Source organism: Egretta garzetta, unplaced genomic scaffold (assembly GCF_000687185.1).
Source record: "Egretta garzetta isolate BGI_Z169 unplaced genomic scaffold, ASM68718v1 scaffold787, whole genome shotgun sequence".
Taxonomy (NCBI): domain Eukaryota; kingdom Metazoa; phylum Chordata; class Aves; order Pelecaniformes; family Ardeidae; genus Egretta; species Egretta garzetta.
The window spans coordinates 704,881-731,901 of NW_009260266.1; the positions used below are offsets into that span (position 1 = coordinate 704,881).

Consider the following 27,021-nt stretch of genomic DNA (forward strand, 5'->3'; position numbering starts at 1 on the left):
TGTTCAGTGCGTCCAACCATAAGCATAGACTGATACATACAATTTGTCTTAAATGAGTTAACGGTAAATCACATTTGTTAAGTGCTAGTGACCTTTATCAAAACTTACTATTTCCAGACTCATATTCAACTTCATTTCCAAGAAACAGCAAAGACTTAATAGCTTAAACAATCATGTAGGTTTAATGAAAAAAGTTGCCATCTTCATTTCAATAGGACAGCAAGAAATATCTAAGAAGGATTTTTATAAAGGTATCACTTACTTGCTAACTTCCTTATACTGTGCTATTTCCTCTATATAAAGGAGGTCATGTAGCCGTGACTGATAGTTGGTCTTGGTCAATGATTTGTCCAGGACAGATTGTGTAAATAGCTGGTCAGCAGATAGAGGGATTTGGTATCTGGTAAGAAGGCTCTTCTCCAATTCAGTAGTTTCATTAGGCTCAAATTCTACAATAGTCTTAGAAGTAGAATCCCAACGCTTAGCTGTGGTTAGTAGCTGTTGCCGTGCATGCATCAGGTATTCAAGATCTGGATGTAGATATGTAACAGGGAAAGGAAGTAAGTTCAAACTCCGTATGTGTTTGGTTTTTATTTAAAAACAAACAAAAACCAACCCCAAAAAACTATCCCATTAGAGTTAGCGAACTAAATGTAGATGAGTCTCCTCTGCCTACAACAGCTTTAATAAGTTCACTGCTAGTAATTACCATCCCTACTTTTCAGGTGTACACAGAGAGCAAGCAGGCTCTCAAACACTATCAGAAAATAAAATATTCTATAGCTAGCAACCAGAATGAATATAGACAAACAAGGAAGGAACTTTTATTTTGGTAATTGCAAGCAACTTTGAAGGACTTGGCATCACAATATGCTTTCAAAGCCTAACTGCAACATCATCTCATTTCAAAAATATAAAACAATGAAGAACCTTACAATATATACTATATACTATAAAATTTAGAAGGTAATAAAAACAATTTGATAAACTGGTAAGAAGTCATTAAATTTGCAAGACTGTGAAAGCCTGTAAAAAAATTCTATAGTACTGAAATATATGTATTCTGCAGACAGTTGCATTATATAGCTAAAGTTAGTTTGCTTGGCAAAACTTTGGAAATGTACCCTAATATGATATGACCTTAGAAAATGAAAAAGGAAATTAATTTTTCAGGATACCCTAATTTCAGGGACCACATAGAAACAGAAGACCAAGCACTGCCTACAGCCACCCAAAATATATCCATTAACACCACAAAACCACTGTGACAACAGTGCATCAGTTAACAGAATTGCAGTTAAATTGCAGAGCTGAAAATATTTGGCATTTGTAGCGAAGCTATGGTATCTTAACGTATTATCTCTGAGTAAGATTTAAGGCAGGTATCCAGGGTATCACACCAACGCTGAAAAATGTGCAAAAGAGACATTTTCAAATTCAAATTAAATACTTAACATCATCTTGACTGTCTTTATTCTAAATAGAAGGAAAACAGCTTTTTAGCAAAAAAAAAAAAAAATCTCAGTTCTGCCTGACTACGACTACAGGAACATAGCTTATCTTACTCACTGATCTCCTAAGTATGAGTTCACTAAGAAACCAAATTTAAATCTACCAAAGCCTGAACCATATTAGTAGCCAAGTAGCCACAGTTGTATGGCAAGAAAGAGTCCATGTTTGTGTGGTTTCTGTGTTTGAAATCATCTCACCATAAATTAAGTTTTCTCTGGTACTAACCATACCTCAGATGACAAAAGCTCAGTAATTATGCTGGGATTGAGTCCTTGTTTGCTAGAAGACAGCCACTTAATTCCCAGCACTAGAGAGGCTTCCACTGGAAGCCTGACATAAACAGTTCCTGGCACAGATTGCGCACACAATGACCCTTTCTTAAAGACCATTTTGTACATTCTCAGTGCACAGAAAACTTCTCTTAGTTCTCTTTCTCCATAGCAAATAAAGATTTCAAAATGCTCCTCCATTAAAATATTTTAATGTTGACTTTTCTTTCCTGCCCAGATGTCTAAACAGGGCCCTGAATTGCATGCAAATGTGGAGACCTTGGGCAGATATCTCTCAAAAGCACTTCCATGAGATCCCAATCCATATATACCAAAAGTAAAAGAAACAGTGGAATAGGATACACATCCAAGACTTATCCCTTTCACCTGCCTGCTTACACATTTCTTAGACTACCTTAGCAAAAAGCCCAGGATTTTGTAGATTTAGCTGTAAAGCACCCAGCACTCTTTTAATTTGAAATAAGCATCAGTAACAACCTGCTTGAAGACTTCAATATCCCTCTGCGCACAGACAAGCGGCATGTAAAAAGGAACTATTAGTAACTAAGGCTAGAGAGCGCTACCTCAACTTCATCCATCACTTTCACATGGACTCGAATTGGCTGTTCCTTGTATCGCTCTGGTTAGTTTAAGCTAACAAGGACCAAGAGCATATACAGGTTTGACAGTAACTCTGACTTTGCCAGTAAATTACGTCTTGGTTTTCCTGATCCTAAACAGGTTTACAGTAAAAGGATAGCTGTTCTACACAAACTCAATGTCTTAGGAAGCCTGTCAGCTGCAATTACCCACATTGTTACATGGAGACCATGTAATAGTTCCTGAAAAGACCACAGCTTGGCTTCGAAGCATAGTTTCTCATTCGCAATGCAATATTCTCTGCTTCAAGAGACACCACAACCTGTACAGTCTTCCCGCTCTTGGCTACAAGTACGTGGGTCATCTGGAAAGATCAGTTCATGATCTTTGGTATTTACTATTTACAGTTACTTTTTGTTAATGTTACAACCATTAACCTCTTCTATGAAAATAAAGGACGGGAATAGAAAACTGCTGTCATCTTAGTTTCATCTTTTTTCCTTCTTTTTCTTCTTCTTCCTGCTTACATCCCTGTGCTACAATCCTGTTTCTTTGGTGTTTGTCTCTCTCAAATTTTCATAAAAAATTACCCTACTGTATCCCACCCCCTTGCTTGCTACCAAGTGACATAGTGACCTATATTTAGCTCTATCATAAATCAAAGCGCTTCCTTCTTTTTTGCACCTCTTTGAGCATCTTTCAATTTGTTGAAATCTTTCTGATAATGGAGTTATTTCAGGTTTGAACTGAGAGGCACAGATCAATTTCCTAAACTGAATACAACCCTGACAGTAACATATAGTGGGGTTTGGGTTTTCCTGGAACACACACAAAAATAGTTACACTTTCTTTACATTTTCAAAATTCATGTCAACAGCAATTCATTGAGTTACAAGGCTATACTTTGCCTCTTGCCTTTGACAACCCTAATCAGATAGTGTAAGGCAAAAAAAAAAAAAAAAAAACCAAAACCCCCAAACTTCTCAGATAGTCTGCTTTAATTAATGAATTACCAGGTGTATTCTTATACAGAAACACTGACCTTTTTCTACATGTTTAACATTTTCATGAACACAAGAACGATTATAAAAACATCAACATACTTCAACTTCCAGCACTGCCTTCAGACGCATACCAAACTAGAAATTCCCAGCATTTTGACAAGATTTGAGTCATATCCCAACACAGAGTAACAGTCATACTCCAGTTATCTGCTTTATTTAGACCCTCTGAGTCTTCTGTCCAATATTTATATTCATTTATGTATCAAACATAACATACAGTAAAAGACATTCACTAGCTGTTAATACAGATGCTGTCCTGCCAAGAAACGTGAAAAGGAAAGAGATGTCATGAAAGATTTCCACTATTCCAAAAAAAAATTTTTTAATACATTACCTTCAGTTGAAGCAGCATCAATCATTACTCGTTGCATGAGGACTGGTTCTAATCCAAAATCAAACACAACGGTTTGGCGAAAAGTTCCAAAGATTTCTGTGTTAAAGGCTATACTGACTTTGTATATATAATGATCTATTCCGTTCTGGACCATCTTTCCTCCTATCCATTCCTGACAGTTTTCTGGAACTTCTTGTGATACCTGGGTAGTGCTGTCTCCAGCAGATATTGCAACGATACTAAAATGTGGACGATGGGCATCATAAAGCAATGCCACTCGATACAGCATTCTTGCAGGCTATAAAAAAAATACAAAGGTTGAAATGACAGTATGTTGGAAAACTGAAATTATTTCAGGGACATCTTTGTGTGCAATCAGATAATGAGAGCTTATAAGAATTCTCAACTTCTCAGAGCAGGTGAAAGTCCTGCCTGCTTTCCAGAAATCTGGGCAGTCGATACATAATCGCCAGAGCTGCTGGGAAAAGAGAGAGAGAGAAGGGATGGTGCTAGGAAGCTTCTCTATTTTAAGAAGAATTACGCAATTAAAATCTTAATCTCAAAAGGTTATGGGCTGCATTCTGGTTATTATTGACTCACTTTCAAAAGATAAGTAGTCCTACCTTACAAGTGAGAGCAAATGTCCATGTCTGATGAGACTTTTTGGTGGTGACAGTTACCGATAGCTCAGGATTATGTTCTACTCTCACTCCTTCTACACATTCACTAAGCTAGATTGAAAGAAAAAGAAGACAGGGTTAAACTTCTACAGACAGTATCAAAATAAAAACATTCAGGAAGAGGTAGTATTTTTTAACAGAAAGTGGAAAGAATGGTTTCCTAGATTGTGCAGGATTGATGCAAGTCCTGTGTAGGAATTAATGAAAATATGTGCTAATTCAGAGAGACAAGCAAGCCAAATCTACTAGATCATACTGTGTAAGCAAATATAACCATTTAAGGACAATTAAGCACAGGACTTGATTTTCAAAAACCCACTTAATTGTAAATGTTTAAAGTAGAACATGATTTCATTTGGAAAGAAGAATCTGATACAATGAGGCCCAAGGACCGCACTTCCAGAAGACCCCAGATCTCACCAACATCAATGAGACTACTAGAGACACCAGGAAACTAGAACCAGGCTTTCTACTCATTAATGCATTTTGCAGGAAGTCCACTCTTCCCAGATTTTAATCAACAATAGATGGACCGAAAACTCCTTAGGGTCAGTGGTAAGTAGAGCTGGTCGAATGCCACAAAAATGTTCTTTGGAATTCCAAACAGCTGCTAAGCTTGATCATGTCCATACCCTGCACTCTTCGGCATTCAAACTTTTTTGAACATTTAGGGGCTTGGGGCTTGGCTGTTCTTCATACAAGTGCCTGCAGCTGCAGGCAAAGAAAAGGAGCCATGCACGAACAAGAGTATTCTCCACTAAGTCATGAAAGCTTCACCATTTATTGTTCTCCAGTTTAAAAAGTTCTGCCATCTAGTCAAGGAACAGGAACAATACCATGAGACTTGGCTGACCCATCCTGCACTGGGAATAGTCAATACGCAAAATGAACAAGCTGTGATTAACCCATAAGCTGTAAGTCATAAACTCCACTGAATTCCTGAAAAGAACAAGTACATTTGCAAAAATGAGCCTAAGTCTCTGGTATCTTTACAAGAAGACATAGGGCAGGATGGAAAAGGGAGCAAATTGGTTGGACAATTTCTTGGTAAGGAGTAATTCGACCAGCTCTTATAGTAAGGGCCAAAAACAGGCTCATCTGTTAGTTTTAAATATGAGCACATAGGGAAGCAGTATATTTTCCTTACCACTTTCTCAGGAGATAACGAATTCATCCATTTCTCAATCAAGGTTTCCATATAACTGCCCGAACATTGTTTGTTTTCCTTCTGCTGTTTTAATCTGATCAAGCGGGAAGCATATCGTTTTTGCCATTCTGTTAGCTCTTCCTGGGAATGTGCTGAAGTACACTGTGCACCGTACCTGCAGATCCCTTGCTCTAAAAATCTACATAAAATAGGAAAAACGATTATGCCTTGAACTTTTCGGTCTCCAATTAAAAAAAGAAATTTATTAAAATTTTACTTTTAAAGCCAGAAGGACATTCTTTAAGTCTTTCTCACAGAACTAAAGGCAGTTTAGTCCATGTGAACTAATTTGGAAATACATACATCTATGCAGCATTTTGCAAGAAAGGCAGCAGCCTCTCTTACTGTGAAGTCTAGAAAACTGTATCGATTTTCTTTGAAGCACAGGGGGACACAAGTCTTCTTAAGAAATTTCCGGCTTCAAAGAAGAAAGAATCAAGTGTTTGTACAGCAATTAACACAACGAGATCATGGACCATCCCCAAAATGACTAGACACTGTATTAATATGAATAAAACACAAAGGGGCAAAGGGAAGATATAGCACATTTTCTCCAATAGTTACATTATCAGCTGATAAATACTCATTCAGCAGTTTTTCCTGGAGCAGCAGTGACATCACATGGTCCTTTCTACTAAATACACCTATACAGAAATAATCTCTCAAGGAAAAGGTTTAATTTTCTTCTTTGTAACAGGTGTATCAGTCTAAAAGAATCTATTTTTGCAGAGGTTAAGGATTTGTTAAAGTACATTTTTAATTTAATGGCAAGTGCTGATGCCTCAAAATTAATGTTATTCCAAATACTTGCACACAATTTAAGCATTCTAGTTCTCAAAATACAATGGAAGTCTGGGCAATTGCCTGTATAACTTGGGAACTATTTCTCATAATTAAACTTTGTATTAAAATTATAATCCACAAGGCAGTAGCTTCATCACTGCTCAAAACTAAAGCACTTGCATGACAAAATGAAGAATAAGATGGGAGAGGGGGGTAAGTTCTGAAGGTACTAAGTATTGGATAGACAGAACAAACATCAGGCCAGGAAGCTGGTTTGTTTGTTTGTTTTGCATAAGAAGACTATGAAGAGTTAATGTAAGCATCATATTGATTATAAATAAAGCCAGGCAGGCTGATCTCTGTCAGGATACTAAGTTTATAGAAACTTGTAAACATAACTATATTTGAATTTCATGTGGATATCTATGCATATACTCATATTAAGAAACTCTTCCTACAGTGATGAGTTACTGTAAAAAAGAAAGGATGCACCAAGACTTAATGAATACAGCAAGTCAGGACCCCACATCATCGACAAAGACAGCAGAAGGGGATCAGTGACTGAATAACCTTTCCATAGTGAATGTAGTATGTCATGTAAGGTGAATTAGAATGGGAACTTTGAGCTATGTGATAAAAAAAAGTATCACCTGCCTATGACACGAAAACCTTGCAGCAAAAGTACCTGGATATCTAGGGAACACTTGTATTAGTGGTTATGATTGGACCCAGCATTCAATTTTCCTTTAAGAAAAGCTTAAGCATTTAAAGGTTTGAGTGCCCAAATTGTAAATAAAATAAGCATGAGATAAATCACAATGTTACTAAAGGCGTTCTCAAAATATGGTCCTTAATACATTTTTAAATTAAATTTTATTTTTGGCAGTCAGTTTCAATATTTTTATTGTAAATTTTCCAATTTACCATTGCATTAGAATGCTAAAATACAATTATGGCTTTCACGGCCCAAGGTAAATGGAATGCAAACATAAAAAAAAATTCTTGACCTGTTCTTATTACCTACACAGCAGATTTAAAATCAAGTAGTTTTCATTATTTAATAGGAAAACATATTACTTTAAAATTTGTCATCATTATGCAATTTTTCCAAGTTCTCATTGTTCATGCTTTAATAGACACTTTTTTTCTCATTTTTAGTTTCTTATCTAATACCTCCTGCAATTCCATAGCTTCATTATCTAGAATAAATATGCTGTACTCCTACTGCTTTATGGCACACAGGGGAAAAATAAACCACAGCTTCAAAAATTCATATTCAGTACCTGTAACTGCCTCCTCATAAGGAACTAAAATCTTTAGTCTGTGGTCAGAATGATACTGTTCCTATGAATTTGCTGAGTAAGGCATATCCTTCTCACTGTAAGGGTTAACAGTGTGCATAAAGCCAATTACAGCTTTAATGGAAAAATGTTTCAGAGCATGGTATAGATGTTACAGAAAATCATCATGAGCTAAAAACTGTAAATATCTGCTTTTTAAAAATTGCTGAACATGCACCAGATATAATAAAAGTCAACAAGAGTTACCAAGATTTAGCAACTCCAGAAAATCATGCCAAAAAATTAGCCCAAATTCAGCAATTCAGTCATGTAACTTAAAAAGCAGGTCAGATTCCTGCTCATTTTTTAAAATTAATTTATTTGCATCAGTTACATACATGGCAGAATCAAGTGCATAATGACGGTTCCTCCCCATAAATATTAATACTGCTTTACCTAAGTAATGACAATTAGCAACACAAACTACAGACAATATTGACTACTATCTGAAGAAGACAAGGAGGAGAAACTCCAGTACAAGCCATTGGATCTTCAGCAAGGCAATTCACCTCTGTGTATTTGAGCTTACGCAAAATGGGAATGAGATCCGGAGGGAAATTCTACAAACTTTTTTTTTTAATCCAAAGACAATCTCTCAAAGCAGCCCATTTACCTGAAGGCATGCACCCTATCTGCTGTCAAGGCACACTTCACTGTGCCTCAGTCACTAACACTGCTGTCTATGGGAATTTTTCACATCTCTGAAGTTACAAAATTTAGAAAAGGTAGGGGGAAAAAGACAGATGCTGACCTGCCACTAGAAAAAAAATGGTCCTCAAATCACCCTCTTATGAAAATGGAACTAGTGATTCCAGTTTATAAACTGAGGTGCTTTTGGATAAACTGACCCTTCCAAAAATCTGTGAACGAATTAACTCCTGTTCTAACAGGTACCTTTGTTTCCCTGACCTCTTAATCATTCTTTCAGCAGCTAAATAGAAGAGGAAACTTATGATCCCTTGGAGAATGTTAATATAAAGCAATGACTTTACCTTTTACATAGCGTATATTCTTCACTGCTTGTGACTCCCCTGGGTGGAGGGCGGAACTGCCAGCCATCCCGGGACCCTGCAGAGTAGTCAAAACTCAGGTTACTTTTCTAATTGCCAAATATTTCCGAGTCGGACAGTAACCGTTTATCTCTAAACATCAACCCAAAGGGTATTTGTACAAAAGCAAAATTATCTACCAAAAATTAATTTTCAATCCCTAACAAATTCATTTAGAACAAAGGTCCAAAGGCTGGGAAGGCAAGTTTCAAACAATCTGCAGAATGAAGCAGGCTCTGATACAGCACTTTGACCAATAAATAGAAACTTCTGCCTCCAAAGTCAGTCAGTGATGAGATAATTCAACCTCAGTCCCCAGGGATCATCACAATAGTCAAGCCCCTTTTCAGCTTTTTGACTACTACGCGGTGCTGAGCATTCAGCAGAATCAAAGTCTTCTCATTACCAAATTAAGTAGCTTTAGAACTGAGTTACATACCTTCTTCTAAATCTTCTACATGATATCCTGATGGTACTTTACCAGCTGCCTACAATTACATAAAAAAACCACAGTTATAAAGGAACACAAAACAATTTCATCAACAAGAACTGCTTTGGCGTCTTTGATGTCAGAATGTCTTTTAGAACAACCAATATAAAAATACTAATCAGAAGTCTGAAATCCCTTCCAGTCACAAACACTAATTTCATATTAAACTCACAACTGGATTGCAGCCGTTGATAAAAGGAATTCTGACAGGAACACTGAGTCCACTCATTGTTAGAAGAAAATTTTTGAGATTTTTTACAATACCAAATTCCACCCTGTGATCGTTTTAATGTGGACTGTGGTAAAGTTTTTAAAAGGCAAAAATAAAGGCCAAAATAAAGCCCAAATCAATGACAAAGTGGAAGAAGAAAAAAAAAAAACCAGAAAAAAGAAGTGGCAACTCAATAGACATGAGAGATTAACCTCTAATATAAAAAAAAAAAAAAAGAGACTGGGAAGGCATTTATATTTGTTAACCAATTTCTTAAGTCATGTTAATTACTTCAGAATAATTTCCAACAGAGAAAAATACAACAAATAAATAAATAATACGGATCCGAATGCTGTGAATTCTTTCTACTCGCTACTTCAAGAGAGTCAACAACCTATTAGAATCCTTCTCTATTTTGTCATACATCATGCAAGACTGTGATGAAAGCCTCCTGAATAGATAGATGGTAAAGACCGACAGACCAGTGGAAATAATGTTTGAACCAGTATGTTCACAGTGAGCCTGGATCTTCTGGGACACATAAAAACAAGCCTTTCAGCTGTTCCAGGTACTGCTCCTTATTTTCCCAATAATATGCTCATTATTACCTCTGTTTCAGCGAGAAGTGTTTTCAGTCGTGTCAAATCTTTAGTTACCATCCCGTTCTGGGGGGGGAGAAAGAATATTAATATATCAAACACACAAACCTCCATGTGCATTAAACCACAGCAACAAAGTTCACTTCCCCCTGCACCACCACCAAGGAGAAGGGCAAGAAGGCAAAATGAGTTTGACTTACAATGCACAATTTTAAATGATATACTACATAACACTGAGCAAACATTATGGTGAAAAAGGGAATTTTACGCTGGCCAAAAACAGCATCAGACTTATGGCAAGCACCAATACAGGACAATGCAGGAGAGCAGAATATGTAGAACAACTTGGGAGGAAAAAAAAATTTCTTATGAAGTTTAGCTGCCACTCAAGATAATATTTAATAGCTACAATACTTATTGATTGCTATCCTCCAGAACAGTACTCTACACACACTGTGGCCCTGCAGGCAGTATAGCCCACTGGACAAAAGGAATTAACATCATGAACTTTCACTGCTGTTGCAGTGATGGATTCATTTAGTCTTAAGGATCTACTTTACAGATTACTAATTTCTACAGCTTCATAACTCCTTCTGCTCCAATGTAGATAGACTATGTAATTTTTGGAGTTTTCACTAAAAAGCAAAGATTAGCCATGTAACTAAAAATAACCGATACTCAAGTACATCTGAAGTAAAAATCTTTGAAAATTGAATTTATCTGAAATATATAGTGAAGTGTAACAAATTCACACTCATGTAAGTCAAAACTTCGATTAAAGGAACCCAGACCTGTGGGTTTTATTCCAATAATCTCTTGCAGAAATTTAATTAAGTGCTACTACATTTGTTAAACTTCTCCACATTTTGACTGTGCTACTGAGCAGCAGAGATTACTCTCTTTGCTGAAAACTTAGACTCAACAATTCCCACACTTAGGCTTTTGACAAAGTGATTTTTCACTTCTTCAGCAGAAAGGCTGCAAATTGAACCTGTTGAGCTTAAATATATTAGAGCATAAAAAAGTTAGCAAGAACCATTCTCTCTCAAATCACTGGGGAGGAAACTGGATGGATTCCAACTCTTCAGTAAATTCACTCCAAAACTTTCTTTCATTTCTCCTCTCAGACAATGGCAGAAGTCAGTAAAACAGCTGCTGGTTTTAATATTCCTACTGAAAACAACTGCGTCTAAACACCTAAAGCTTGTAAAAATCTCTCAAATTCTGCTTTGGGATGACACTCTGGAATTATATACAAAGCTACTTTTATTTGCACAACAATAGCTCAAAACAAGGGCACCGTACATTTCCTGCGATAAGGAACTTTTGGCTATTTTACTAATTTTTCAGAAGGGAAGTTTCCTTCGACCTCACCAGGAATTTTTCAATGGAACATTTTTTCATTAGAAAACACCAGCTAAACAAAGAAAAAAAACCCTTTTCTTTATGTAAAAATAGTCAATGGCAGGGGGGAAGGGAATTCAAGATATATACCAGACAAACAGAACTCCCTCTCAAAAACAACCTACTGATTAAGTTAAGCACCGAGATATAGGAGACATGATCCAATTTCAAGGTAATAGGCCCTCCTACAACAGTTTCTGATGTCACTTACACATTCCTCATGGTCTGATCAGAGCCGCTTTTGTTTGTGTTATGACCGTGTTTCTGGATTTAGCATCACCAGCAGTTCATGGTGATGAACTGCAGGCTATTTAATCCAGATTACAGAAATAAAAAGGAAACTATCCTTTGGAGACTGATGTATGTGCCTAATTTTCCCCATATGAGTAGTCACGTGAGAGTCAGAAGAGTTACTTACATGTATGGGGTTAAAAGCATCTTTACAAGTTTTGACAGTTCAAGGGTGAAATAGAAGCTTTGAACTCAAATCTTTATCTTGAAATGCAAAGCTTTTTTTTTTTTCCCTGAAAAGCTTTTCATGCTATCTTACAACTTATCATGGGCCAGTCATTTAAAAGTCCTATCAATAATTTTTCTGCTTTAATAGCTAAGCTTCCTGAAATACATACAAAATGGTGTCAGGAGCAATTTTAAAAAAGTAAGAAAAAGTTTGAGTTTTACATTATTATAGTCAATCACACAAATATGCAAATTATTTTGCATTCCTTGAGGATTCAGAGCCAACAACAAAAAAACCCCTTTCAAAATCGTAACAACCCAGAAACACTGGTAATGCAACAACCTAAATATCTTGATTATACATGTGTGCCTATATACTTATCCTTGCCTTTTTCATACATTTTTGTTGCAACCTGCCAGTCAAACATATGTTCAGAACTTTGTTATTAAACACATTGTAAAAAAAGGAAATACAAAACTGCTTTTTGAATTATGTAGACTGCAGCAAACCCACTTACCAGTGATTCACCCATCAGTGATTTGGAAAGAACATTAGACACAATTTGCAGCTTCCCTTTAAGATGCATGCAGCAGAGCACTGCACGGAAAGATCCATCTCCCTTGGCCAGCCCCTCTCCCAGCACTGCAACACAAATCAGCAACTATTAGCTTCATCACAGTATACATTTAAATAAACTATATACAATTTTCCTTCACCTTTAACATGAAAATAAAGTCTGAAACTGGGGTTGAATCCATAGCTTCTTGGAAAGACAAGTCTTGGATGCAATGGAAGTATTAGTTGCTCTTGTCTAGTATTAACTTGAAACTTGTCTCCCACCATCTAAGAAATGCTGTACATGAGCTCAAAACCAGTTGTAACGTTTACATGCTAAAACAGACAAAAACTAAATATGGGAAGGGTAAATTCAAAGATCTGACACAGACACAAAGGACCTCCTCTTCACAGAAAGGGTAAAAAAACCAGCAACCAACAACCTCTCAGTAACACAAACATGCTCAGGAAGATCCATTCATGCTCACAAAAAGCATGCCCTGTCGTTTCCAAATATAGCTAACCTCCTCGTGGTCAATTCCTGCTACTTTAAAAGGGCTTTTATTCACTTACACTGTAAAGTGCAGGATATAGGAATGATTGTTTGAGTCCAGAAATTTACAGGCTCCCTGTAACAGAAAACTTTCCTAATGCTGCCTAGCACTGGATCAGATAGCCAGCCAAACAGACACTTTCATTGACACTTCCAGTAGTGAAAGGATTTATTTCACGATATAGACGTGCTTCAGACAAGCAGGAATAACACTTAATCATATATATTACCTGTCCAGAAAACAAAATGCCAGAGTGACTAAAAAGCTAGTAAGCTAAGCATGTGAGTTGAAGAGAAGGCTGGACAGTTGTTTAAAATTACAGAATTGTACTATATATTACTGTTATTGCAGGCAACGCCAATATCTGGTTTTATACTGCTGCTCATGCAGATGCAAACAGCTCCTGTTAGTGCCAACAGGAATTTTACATTCACCACAACTTCAGGATTACATTTTAGAATAATAAATCAAAACTCCTCACTCAGCTGACATTCACATCATTAACAGAAATTGTGTGGAAGACTAAGGAAAAAATAGTCCCACAGAAAACATTCACATGAAAACAACTAGACATCTCTTCCAAATGAAATGGTAACTAAATCCTGTTTATGAAGTGCCTCAAAGCTTGGTCTGAATACACCGCGCTGATGATACTGACCACATTTCCAAAAATAGAGCTTACTTCCCAAATCAGAAGAAGCAGTGCCAGAAATAGCTTTAACATGTCTGACTGTTTGCTATTTTAACCTCAAAGATTAGATGTCCAATTATGATATTTCGTATCATTAACTACATAGTATTACCAAGCTAAAACATACAGTTGCACATAAAAAGTTACAACACATTAACCAGTATCTTTTGTTAAGGATTTGCAGAATAATTTAACAGATTGTAAAAGTTATCATCATTCCCTGTAACAGTGCAAGCAGCATACTATAAAGAACATGTCTTTCTCTAGCTGTTCTAAAATATACTTATCATTCAGGTTAAAATAAAACACTGTCACAGGTATGCAACATGTCAAGTCTTGTAAAAAGACACAACAGCAGCTTGAGTAAAACTCTATTAAAAAAAAAATGTGAGTATTAACGAAGTGTGAGTATCAGGTAGTCCATACTATGGTTATTTCTTCCCAAGCGTATTTCAAACAAAACTAAAACTAAGACCTTTCAAGATCACAAATGCAGATACTCTAAACTGTCAGATGCTGGGCTACGACTGACAGCAGCACATCACAGGGAACCACATCCAGATAGTTCGTTCATATATTCATAAAAATATGGTGGGTGTGTGTATACGAATATATATATACACACACACACAACTTTTTTTTATATATAAATAAATAGGGCATTAATAAGTTGAAAAATGTCTTCCGTTTTAGATCTGGAAAAAATATTTGCATAACATGCTGGCATGAATTAAGGAAACTAACATTAAACTGGGCGCTATTTCTTTGTAACTAATATACATTTGAAAGCTGTTTCTCTATTTAATTAAAAAAAAAAAAAAAAAAGTAGGGATCGACACTCCTATTCCACCCACTTCTATGCCTGTCCAGTGAGAGAAGAAAAATAGTTAACATGACAGTTCTTTTGAGCTACTGATATCTGACACATATGCCAAGAAAAGTTTTCACTGATGAATGTCATCCATCTACCCCATAACGAACCCATCAGATCTCAGCAATGAGAATGCTATTCATTAAACAGCATTCTCCCTCCCACCTCCTTTAACATCTTTCCATATGTCTCTCTCTTGCTTTTATTTGCCATCATGAAAGACAACTGTGAGGTCAGTCAGACTATTACACCCTTGGCATATACCAACAGTTAAAAGAAGCAGCTTTAAAAAAAAATCCAGACTATTTTAAGAATGGTACTGATTAAGCGATGTTCAGCCTTTTAAAACTTGTTAAACTTTAATTTTACGCCCACAAAAAGCAAGTTTACTTTTCTTAGCTATGTTTTGTGGGCCTCCACAAGCAGACTGAAGAGCCCCACAAATTCCCCAGACTATGATGTATCAGTGAAGAACAATGCATTTCAAACAAACAAACAAAAAAAAAAAAAAACCTCCCACAAAACCAGAAAGGAGCAATTTAAAGATTATCATTTCTAGCACAGGAATGTCAGAATAGTACATCACACAGTCTGTGTAACAAAACTGGTCTGAGGAAGTTTCCTTTAAAATTCAAGAGTAGTTAAGGAACTAAAAACTGGAAAGTGGGATCTACCCACCTTTTCTTTCCAAATCTCACTGAGAAACTCTGATCCAATGCTTACCAAACTCAGCAAAGAGTTCTCACTGAGTCTTGAATCACTTGCATCATACATGAATAACAGAACATTAGCAAGGATGGTTAATTCCTTTAAAAATACCTCAACCGAACAAGGCAGTGCAACATGAAAGGCTCAACTTCAATGTGACATATGCACATTTGGAAGCTTTAACAAATGGGAATAAATGTAAGTACATCATCTTGATTTTCCCTGAATCAAGTCCCAAAACGCAAACCAAAATATCCACTACGCCCCTAGGAAGAAAGACGGAACAATCAGTTTTCTTCATCTTCACAAGAATCCTAACACTGTCAATTCATCCTACATTTGAATACTGAAATATTTATTAGCCAAATAGCACCGCTGTGCCAAAGACATGCATTTGAGCTCCAGTACTTGAACACGAGTTACAAAATAGTGAGATCTCGCTCTCAAAAAAAAAAAAAAAAAAGTAGAAAAAATATTATAAAGCAGATACATAATTTTAACTAGAAAAAAAAACATTGTTAGCAAATTAACAAATTGGGGCATGAGTTTTAAAAATTCAGGCAACTAACTGCAATTTATAACACTGTAATAAAAAAAAAGAAATAAGCATACCATGCCTACAGTCTTCATCTGCTTGCCCATACTTTTTCTGAAAGGTAAAACATGAAAAGTTTAAAAATAGCATTATTCCAGTTAGCATAAACAACTACATGCTTGAATTAAGAGTTTCTTAAAACTTTTAAGAATCCATTATCTCATTTTTCCAGGGTGGAACATGTAAAGAACATCAGTCACATGTCAAATAGAATATAATTAATTCTTAGAATGCTGACTTTTTCTCAAATTCTCAGCAAATGGACATTTTAAGAGAGGAATATGAATGGGCAAAGGTGTATGTTTATGTATGTGTTTGTAGGTGGCTCACAACACCTAGGAAAAAATATTAAAAAATTAACTTTCTTTTCTAGCCACTGTAACTTCGTTTAAACTTGCACTAATATGGTACTGTTGAAATTTGTAAGGTATGTATTTTATTTTACTCTGTCTAATCAGTGTTGATTTTAAAAATTACTTTGTTTAGTAGGAAAGAAGTAAAATTTGGATTTTTTTTTTTTTTTTTTTTTACTCACAAGTCTAAGTATCTATATAATTCAAGTCTTTAATAGGAAGGGTTTGATTACAATTATTTTTCCAAAGCCCCTGAAGACTTACTGCAATAATTTTCACTATGATGACCATCTAGATAGGTGCCTCACAGGATTTTCAAAGGCATCCGGGTCAGAAATGTATTAAATACTGCTAAGTGTCTATCAGCATATTGGCCTATGTAAATAATTTAGAGAAGTCAAGTCTGTAGTAGCACAACTTATACTAAAAAAAAAAAAGTAATCTTAGTTATTTCTGAATCCCTTCGCCTGAGGAGCCATAAGATAGGTCATGTCTTAATTTAAGAAGTTTCCCAATTCTTGTTTTGCATACTGAATAGTCTAATTCAGCCATCTATTTTAAGAATGCTTAAAAATGCTCCCTAATCAGACGGGCAAGATTTATCTTAAAGCTGCCCAGAAAGGTCTTACAACTTGGCCAAACTTCTTGTGCTTGGGATGAAACTGTTCATACCCAATACATGAAGATTTGGGGTGGACAAGGCCCCTGTAAATCTGTAATAACATTTCCAAAACAGAAAGATAAGGAAAATGTAGGTTCAGCACGCAGGTTGTAGGTTTATTCTTAAGCACTGTAGCGTCCTTTTCTTAAAGTGTAGCACTCTGATGCTTTAAAGGAAGGACACAAATTTGACAATGAATTGTGAAATAGGCATGAACCGGCTACCTGAATTTTGGCATTCCTTAACTTTGTTTTTTGAGTATTCAGATTTGCAACCTTAATTTCATGCTCTTTAAAGATAAGGTAATTTGGTATGTAATTCAGCATAACTGTACAAACATAATACCCTAAACCCAGATATTTTGCCTTCCTGCATTTTTTTTTGTTTGTTCATTATTTATTTTTTTTTAAAGTATTTTTCTTCATGCTTTTAGAGAACTGCGATTCAGACCCAGACTACTTAGAGATCCCAATCCTGAAAAATAAACAGATCAGGGAAAAGTACAAGACGGAAGCCTCATATATGCTTTAGCAAGCGGGATTCTGTGGCAAACCAACATGCCAATCACAGGAAAACTCGGAATTTTCTTTAAATCTTGACAGTACAAGATATTTGATCGCTCTTTCCAATTCACTAGATACTATTAAAGAGTCACACTCACAAGTTGTAAAAAGGAAGCAATTCTATACAGAAGAGTCTCGATTTTGATGCGGTCGATTTCTGCCTGGCATGCCTCCGGGAGGTGAGCAGGGGGGTACTGGCTGAGGGAAAGGAGAGCCTCTGTGCAATGCTTCACTGCCACTTCATAATCCTGCTGCTTAAGAGATTCACATGCTTGTTCACATGACTTCTCTGGTCTTCTGTCTGCCATGACTCAGGGACAGAAATCCTAGAGTGGGGGCAGAGGGGATGATAAAACGTTGGTTAGCTGCATAATGGCAGTGACGACTTGCCAACCAACTTCCATTCCCATCTCAAGGTGTTGTATCACATCCCCTTCGGTTTATGCCATTCACACTTCCTATCCCAATCTTCCTCGCTAACTAACCTCCTCCCAGTCTTTTCTCCTTCACTCCCAGCTCTCAGTTTTGATGCTAATTCAAGAAGTTATTAAGCCTATGACTGATTTTAAGGATATAAGTAGTGGTTTCAAATTTTAAAGCCAGCATGGATTTAAGTCCTTGGCTACATAGAGGCTTTTGGGCCTTTGCTGGCAACAAGGTCTTTGCTTTGGAAGTGATGCAACTCATCCACCCACTGGCTCTTTCTCCCAGCCTGCAGCCATTTACTCGGAGACACCTTTCCTCTTCAAAGCGCTTCTCACCTACGCTCAGGGGAGGGAGCCGCTCGCTCCGGCTGGGCGAAGCACGATGGGGATGGACAAGGAGGAATGAGAAAGAAGAGGAGGTCAACAGGAAAGCGTTTGCCTCTTCCTTCAGCGGGTTTATTTCCATTTATGTCTAAGAAAGCCTAGATACCCCTGCCACACCAACACCTTTATGCAGAACTTCTTAAATAATTGTCAATATTTTTAGGGGGAAAAAAAATGGGAACAGTTGTGATTAAAATCTGTATACAAGACAGATGTTATCTGCCAATAAACTGAGACAAATGGTTATCCCCAACCTAAACCACCAGTAAAAAAGCAAAGCACTTCTATAATCCCTGTCTACATTCTCCCTTTGTTGACGTAATATTTAAATATACGATACATATCCCTAGAGATACTGCACTTTAAAGCTGACTTCACATAAATGTGTTCTGATAACTGAAAGAGGAAAAAAATATGAGTTCTCATTTTCATTTTTAGCAAGCAGCATACTATCAATATTTGCGATTACATATCAACTATTAAGATTTTCTCAACTATCTTTAGCCCACTTTAGAAGTTCACTGCTAAAAACTTCCTTTATACTTGATATTTTTAGGTTTTTAACCAAACTAAGGTAAGGTAACTTCAAGAAGTTAATCTGAAGGGCAAATAAATGCATTTTCCTTATATGAAAAAAAAATTCACTATCCCTCTTTTCTCACTGGCACATACCTAAGCCAATATACAGTAGAAATGTAAACAAGACTTTTCATATATCATAGGACAGTCTTCTATGTGTTCCCTTCCATTCTTAAAATTTGATGTTCAGTATCAACATAGACACATAAAGGAATATTGATTTTTCAAGACAATTTTGACTTAACCCACCTTCCCTTTTACAATGTTCATACAAACATTTCTTATGTACAACAATGTATCTTTCCAAAATAAAGGAATGCAAGCATGAATATTTTGCAGTCATCTTGATACAAATCTGTAACATATGCCTCTTGCTTAATAATGATTACCTCATTCATCCAGATATTTCTTTTTGTGCTAAAAATAAGTCCCCATTTTCAATCAGAATACGAACAGGCAAGTAGGTTTTGCATTTCCATACATATGAGTCAATTCATTCAGAGAGTTATTCTATTAACATTAAAGACCCTCAGCTGGATCACTTAAGCACATATTTTCAATTATGTAAATGTTAGGTATTCTTAATCTGTTTATGCAAGGATCCTTTCTAGATACAACTAAAAATTACATTGATTTCCATTTCACTAACATTTTAGGCCACAGTGAATTTTACAAATCTAGGATTTGCTTCAATAGTAATACAATAGTTAATTGATGTTTTTCTCACACACATTCTGCTTTCCTCCTTAGGGACTCATGAACTCTGCTGTACTTTTGATTTCCTCACTTCCTGGCTGACATGTAACTAAAATTCCTTTGGCCAAAAGTCTCAGCAGAGCTTCTGTGTGTTTTTTCCCCAAAGTACTCTTTATAGACAGATCATATCCTAACTGTCCTGGCCAGCGTTACTGACGGGCATTTGGAAGCTACGTTATCCAGCCCTTCATCTCCAACATGGCACCATGTAAAAGAAAAACATTTTTATTTATCAGGTGTCATGCTGGCTGTTTTGGTAAATAGTGAAGTAGTCTGTCTGAGGAGAAGACAGGTTTTACATGCCCAGCAGTGGTCTACTGTACTGCAAAGGCCACACAACTGCTTTGGTCAACTTGAGGACCCGGAGAGCACTTGAGAGGACCTAACCGACCCTAAGCAATGGATTAAGTTAAATGGAGCCAAGAGAAGTCAGGACCAGGCTGTTTGGGTAACTGGGCTAAACTGAGTCACACTATCAGTATTTCAGAGTGTAATTAAAAAACCCACTGAAGTCACAGTGCATGGGACACGGTGATAGATAAGGAGCCGCTGCAGTGTAGTTTTCCAAAAAAAAAAAAAACCTAATCATAAATACCAGTGTGTGGACAACATGGGGAAAATTATACATTCAGGCTCTCAGATTTCATTTCGATTCCATTTATATCCATACACGCGATCACAGACATGCACATTTATTGGGTATTTACACCATCTCCTTCAGACTCCAATCCCGGTGCTCCAACTGTTCCTTGGAGGCACTCAGCTCCTCCTGCTGACTCTTTAAAAACCTGTGCTCCAAGCTTTGGTCTCCTGAGCTGCACCTAAATTAGCAACCGAGACTCGATTATGTGCATGTGAATTACAACCATGCTTTTTTAAAATCTAATCTCTTGTAGTACCCGACCTACCTGTGTTTAAAATTATTTCAGAACAGTTAATATTTTAACAGCCAAGGAATGGAGACACTTGTCAAAGGAAATTTGAGTTCTATAAATGCTTTCTTTCAAAAATTTCAAATGTAAACCTGGAATTTCTACATTCACTCCAAGAGTAGATATTACAGACTAGAATTGAAAGCTGAAGTGTCGCAAGGTCTGCACTGTATTTCCAACTCTCTTTGCAAAACTGAGCAAATTGCTTGTGCACTCCACTTCTGTCTGTAAAACTGAGTTTAAAATACTAAGCGTGTAACAGAACAAATGTCAGAAGTATTCATTTTCTCAAAATGGCCTGGAGAACCGCACGGCAGAAGAGTCTGAATTCAAATCTGAGTAGCAAGTTATTCTAATAGCAAAGTTGAATACATCTTCAAAATTTTGAAGAAACAGTAAACAGGCATATTCCCACTATCTAAAGTTACACATCTAAACTAGGTGGTCCTACCTTAAAAGTACAGGCACAATGTCTTATCAGCAGCGCCTTTACTATCAGTGGTCAATTCAAAGCATTTCTTAGCTTTGAATCATCTCACAGCAGCACTGCTGCCTACAGAAAGGCTCCCAATCTATGCACTCAAGTAAAACATTTAAACACAGCGCCTCCGTGTAATCCCACCTGATATGACAGTAAGCATCGCATTGACTACAGCAGACCGAAGTTTACACAACTCTTCCTCCCTGGCTAATGCCTAAATCTAATCCTGGCATTATACTTTGTACCTCCAAACTCCTGCCTTTAAGTAGAAGAAAACTTACTGATCTTACATTTCTTCAAAGGCCCAGTTGTGCTAAGCTTCGCTTCCCCAAAATATCATTTAAAAGATCTGGTTAGTTCCAACTGGTATAACTTAAACTTTGGTGGTTTTTTTTTCAATGAACTGTGAGGGATTTTTTTTTTTTTCCCTGCAACTAATGATTTGCAGGCTCAATATTCCTAATGAGTATTTTGCCTTCTTTCCAAAGGGATTTTGTAAACAAACAGGAAAAGAGTAACTAAAATCTAGTCTCCAAATGAAACTGCACATTTCCCCTCCAGAACTGCAGAGGGGGCTGGGAAAGGTAAAAGGGACAGTTTGAGAAGGAAGAGCGATAAACAACGTGAGCTACATGGTCATTTATTTTCAAGTAAACACTATGCCTGCTTGGTGCACGGGAGGCTTTTGAAGAATTACTCCACAGTCTGGTGAGTCCAACTTCAAACTAACAATCAACGTAGGAAGAGAGAACATTGTGAACTAAAATGTTAGTGTTTCACAGCAGTTTAACTCATGACTGTGCACTTCCATGCTTCACAACTTACCAATGTATTTGATGGAACCAAAGAGTCCATACATTAAGATAATGATAAGTTAAAGCATGTGACAGTTCCTAAAAAATTTCAGACAGATGCTTTTTCAATTCACTGTAAAGCATCTAGCCAGATAACTCTCGCTGCACTTCATAAACAAACAGATTAGAGGGCACAATGCTGTTCCTATTAATGTTACTGGCAAAATTCCCAATGTCTGCCAAGACAGAAGGATCAGATCCAAGGTCTCGCATGCCAAGCTGACAAACAGTAGACAAGTCAGTAAATATTTGCATATTTTAACCAGACATTAACATCTCTCGTAAAGATTTATGCTAAAGCAACGATGTTCAACTTGCAGTCCTGCAGGGAGACTGGTAGGAATTTACTGTCAATTGAATATACTTCAAGCGCCACATCCTGGGATTCGCAAACTGAAGCAAATGAATGAGGCCCATTGCCATGGGGAACGTGCAGGGGAAGACCCTCTCCAGCTGCCTCCCGTTACAAGCCATAACCCTTCAAACAGTTCTGCTGTGAGAAATAAGCACCCAAATATTCTTTGCCAAAGCTATTCAGCTGTGTCCTCCTGTTAAGAGCCCACTGTACTGCGGGAAAGGAGAGGAGAAGAAGGCTTTGCCATCCCATTGCCTATTGCGGTCAAGCTGGCACAGGCTCAGGGAAAGCAGGGCAGGAATTCAACTCATCCCACCCCTCTCTAAGGAAAGGCGTGTGGTGACCACGATGTGTCTCCTAACCCTTTCTGACTTTTCAGCCCTTCTTGCAAAGTGGAAAGGCTGGCCACCGAACTGGACAGAAGTTTTAAACATGCAATAAATTCAGGTAATACATAAAGAAAAGACAGCTGTTTTATCGTAACTTCCCAGAAATTCCATTTAAGAGGCAAGAAGAGATCCACTAGATTTACTTTTGAGAATGGTTGCTCTGTCCTTCCCCGGTAACTTTTGAATTTTAAGTCAATTTGAACTGAATTCACAGAAGTCTAAAGGGTCACAAAGGTGCTGCAAGTTTCATGAAAAACGTGCAAAATTTTATGAAAAATGTGCAACAAGGCAGATCACTGACACACAGATGTTTAAGTCCACTCAAAGAAAGGAGAAATTATAATTTAGCCTCTTATTGATACCAAGAGGTCAGTCACCCCATCAATTACTGCCACGTGCTGCCATTTACCCAGCGAGATAGCACTGTACCAAAATATCCCTCATCAGTAAAAGAAAAATCTTATTTATTTTTCCTGCCCATAATGATAAAAGCCATCAACTGCATTCATTAGCTTAACTGCTCAAGGATCCATCCAGTAGTTTCCAGATTTCACGTAAGCAGAGTTTCCAAACTTTTTAGACTACAGACACCGGCAGCACACATCACATAGTTTTTGCAATTTGTTACTGGTAAAATTGAGATGTAAGCAATTCACATATGAAGGCCTCAAAAATGTTTTGTTTCCACAATACAGAGAAGTAATATTTGGGAAATCAGAAAGTTCGTATGGACACAATCTGTGACCGAAGCATCTTCTAGTTCCCTCTCCCTCAAAATTATCAGGAAAAGACTGACAAGATACTGTAATTTACACAGGTATGGAAAGGTCTGGGTTTGTTAATAAACTGCATTAATTACACTGCATTGTGTAGTATACACAATAAAAATGTTACTACTGTGAACATGCCAACTTTATAGTTAAAAATGATGGGTCACTGAAATTCAGCTATCAAGACTCTGCAACCAAACCACATTTGTCGGTCCACATACTAAAATAAGGAATAATACATCTATCTACTGTGAAGTCGTACAGTTGCTCTGGCATCTCCAGTGCCCCCATCCTAAGGCATACTTGCACCTCTAGATAACGTTACGTAATTGTTTTTTGTAGTACTCCAAAATGCCACTCAAGTACCTTTAGATTAGTAAAAAAAAAAAAAAAAAAAAAAAAAAAGAAATATCTATTTATTTTTCTTACCTATAGTGATAAAATAAACTTATCTTTGCCTTAAGACAAAAAAGGATTTTATTCAAGCCTCCAGGAAGGAATAAAATACAGCCGCACAAAATACAGAAGCCACTTAGACACACACAGGAAAAATGCCGTTTCCTAGTGTCATGACATATACATCATAAATAATCCCACACTCAGAAATCATTTAATAAAATGAGAGTAGATAATGACAGTGCACTACACCAATACGAAAGACTTAACAGAGAGAAAAAGGATGGAGCATCTTTCAGGCACAAGGTGCAGAAAATAGTAAAATGAAAGGTGCTTTTGCTATTTTTTTATTATTTTTTTTAAGAAAAATATAATAGCAGAGATCTTGTGCACTCATTTATTGCAGTTACGGCTGAAGCCAGTAATATTAGTTATACACAGTGCTCAGAAATGTACTGCACACCTTACAGAACAAATACAAAAGTCTCCACCCTTGAGAGAGGACAATCTAATCAGTTTTCTGAAATAACTGAATTACTCTGGTTAATGTTGTACAACTCCAGGCAAAATGACCCTACTTTAAATTCCAAAAATGATGTGAAATCTGAAATGAAGCATACAGAATGAGGAAAGCTTATTTCAAGGTTTTATTATATAGCATAACAGCAGCAAGAACTTCTGCTACATGGCCTCTAAGAAACATGATACACTTGATTTCGGGAAGGGAAAAAAAAAATTAAGAGGTTCATGATGTCCCCGACCATTAAATACTTAGGTTATCCTTCCACCTTGAAAAACTGAAGTGAGGACCGTAAATTAGGAGGACAAGTGATCTCTGGTCACATAAGTGGAGCCCTGAGTCTGATCCTGTAGATTTAATATATAGAATAAACACATCCACATTTACTGAAAAAGGAACAAGTGCCTGTGGGTAGTTTACAATTCACATAACAATAGTAACAAAAATATAGCAGCAATTGAGATTAAGAGCAAATGCCTTCTGCATCTGGATCCTCTGTGTTCTTTAAATCACTTTACATACATCACAGATCGTAATGAGTTAGATTTTATGGCGTGCCAGTTATGATTTCAGTACAGACACTTTATTCAGTGATTATTAACACTTTATTACCTTTACTCTCTTTTGTTTTCATTTTAGAAATAGCAACAGAAAGGACAATCTATACAGCCAGTGGCAGCAACGTTTACACATGGACAAACTGGATATCTTTGGCTCAAAATCTGAAAATAACTCCTGGCCTCAGCACTTTTAACCACCCCATAAGTATCCCCAATATCTTCATCTCCTGTCTTTAAAATGATCCTTTTTCACACAGCTGTCCAAAAACATTACTTACAAAACTAAGCAAAATACATGGCAAGTCAAAGCACAACGTCTACCTGGCATGTACTTGCTTTGCCTGAAAGCCATCCATAGCTGACAGACACAAGATTCCTAGTTACAGCAAGCAAATAATATATATATATTGCATTCATTAAAATTACAGTACAAATACTAGGTTGTAAAGTCTACTACTCAAAGGTTTTTTAACAAGTGTATCTGTACAAGCTCCTGCTGGCCCTCCTGTGTGCCTGCATTATGAGAGCCTTGCCCTGTATTAGCCCCATACTACGTTGTCCAAGGGCTACCTGGCGGCGTGAGCAGGCAGAGCAGAGGCTGCCCGCTTAACAGACGTCTGGTTAAATACTGCAGCACAGGGTCTAAGGCCTTATTTACTGCATGCTCCTCAAATCTGGTTCTCAAGACTGCATTTTAATGTTTGCCTGAACTTTTCCATAATGCTTACAAATACTGTGACCGAGCACTTCACAATCATTAAGACGACATCCTTCCGACATTATTTCCATTTTACAAATACTTAAGACATTAAAATACATTAAAGCCAAAAGTTTCTATAAACTTCTTGTATTCAGGCTAAGACAACTAAAAGTGATTTTTCCCCAGTAGGCTCTGCCCTGTACTATATAGCCCTTTATATGATCAAAGCAGAACACCCGGTGTCTGCAGAGTGACTTATGAGTATTCAGCACTTCTCTACATCACAAAATGGGAGCGTTCATTAGAAATACAGAAAATGAAGTGTAGCAAAGATAGGGCTTAAGTATGATTTGCCTTTTTTTTTTTGCTATTCCCTACTCCATCTATTAAACACTTTCTAATTTATGCAAATAATGAAACTGTATTCCACAAACAACTCTATTAGCATTATAAAATAAATTATATGTAGCCCACACAGCAGAGCTTCCCTTCTATTTCCTTCTTTCTAACACTAATATTTTTCAATCTCAGTCTCCCCTGTTCAGCCCACCCCCATTTCCACATTTATTCTACATATTCTGCGAAAATCTGCATTTTGCACTTTCTGTTTAAGTCCAGTTGCTGCTTCCTCCATGCTGCATGGAGGTAGAGCTGGCAGGAAAGAGGAACTGGCTATTGGGAGTACAGAAAGGGAATTCCCTGTGCTCTCATTTTTGTCCAAAATCATAGCAGGGAGGAATGCAGATCCCCTAGCCTTCAAACTGTAGGATCTTTTAGATTTGTACTAAATGCCAATTTGACCAGCACTGAGCAGATTATTCACAGGGTTGATAAGGGTTGATAACAAGTATATCCTTGGCAGAAACTACACCACATCTCAACTTTTTACAAAGCAGCACTATAGGACATCAGATTTTTTTATTTTATTGTGAACATAAGAATAGATTTTTTGCTCGATTTTTAGAAAAGATGGCATTGTATTGGCAGAACCCTTCATTCCCTCCATAGCACCCAAAAAGTCACCCCGGGATAGACACCTACCATGGGAAATTTCAACCCAAATAATTAGAATTTGGCAAGTAATAATGAACTGAAACGAGGAGTATGTCATAGTAAGCATCAGGTAACATAATAATAGGTGGTGCTTCTGCCCCGCCTAAAGTTCTTTTGGCTGCTTCGTAGAAAATCTTCACGTAAACAATCTTTCATAATAACTGGTTAACAGCAGCAGTTTGTATTCCATATACCTGTATGTTCTTATTGCTTTTTGGGAGTAGAGTTTCTCACACTTATCCAAGATGAGGGCATTTTAATTGAAATATTGTCCCATGGTTACCATTTTATCCCCATAACAACATCACCAATTA

At 36.9% G+C, this 27,021-nt stretch overlaps 1 protein-coding gene across 1 annotated transcript in view; it reads right to left on the reverse strand.

Annotated features, from left to right (window-relative positions):
• HELZ (helicase with zinc finger) overlaps positions 1 to 27,021 on the reverse strand; it is an 89,887-nt gene that overhangs the window by 53,969 nt on the left and 8,897 nt on the right. Inside the window, exons 2-12 of the mRNA XM_035897709.1 lie at positions 20,486 to 20,490; positions 17,652 to 17,879; positions 15,994 to 16,030; positions 12,520 to 12,644; positions 10,148 to 10,204; positions 9,278 to 9,326; positions 8,782 to 8,857; positions 5,607 to 5,805; positions 4,403 to 4,510; positions 3,780 to 4,077; positions 263 to 530 (exon numbers count right to left, since the gene is read on the reverse strand). Of these exons, the coding sequence (XP_035753602.1) occupies positions 263 to 530; positions 3,780 to 4,077; positions 4,403 to 4,510; positions 5,607 to 5,805; positions 8,782 to 8,857; positions 9,278 to 9,326; positions 10,148 to 10,204; positions 12,520 to 12,644; positions 15,994 to 16,030; positions 17,652 to 17,861 (1,427 nt within the window). The 5' untranslated portion in view covers positions 17,862 to 17,879; positions 20,486 to 20,490. The remainder of the gene's footprint in view (positions 1 to 262; positions 531 to 3,779; positions 4,078 to 4,402; positions 4,511 to 5,606; positions 5,806 to 8,781; positions 8,858 to 9,277; positions 9,327 to 10,147; positions 10,205 to 12,519; positions 12,645 to 15,993; positions 16,031 to 17,651; positions 17,880 to 20,485; positions 20,491 to 27,021) is intronic.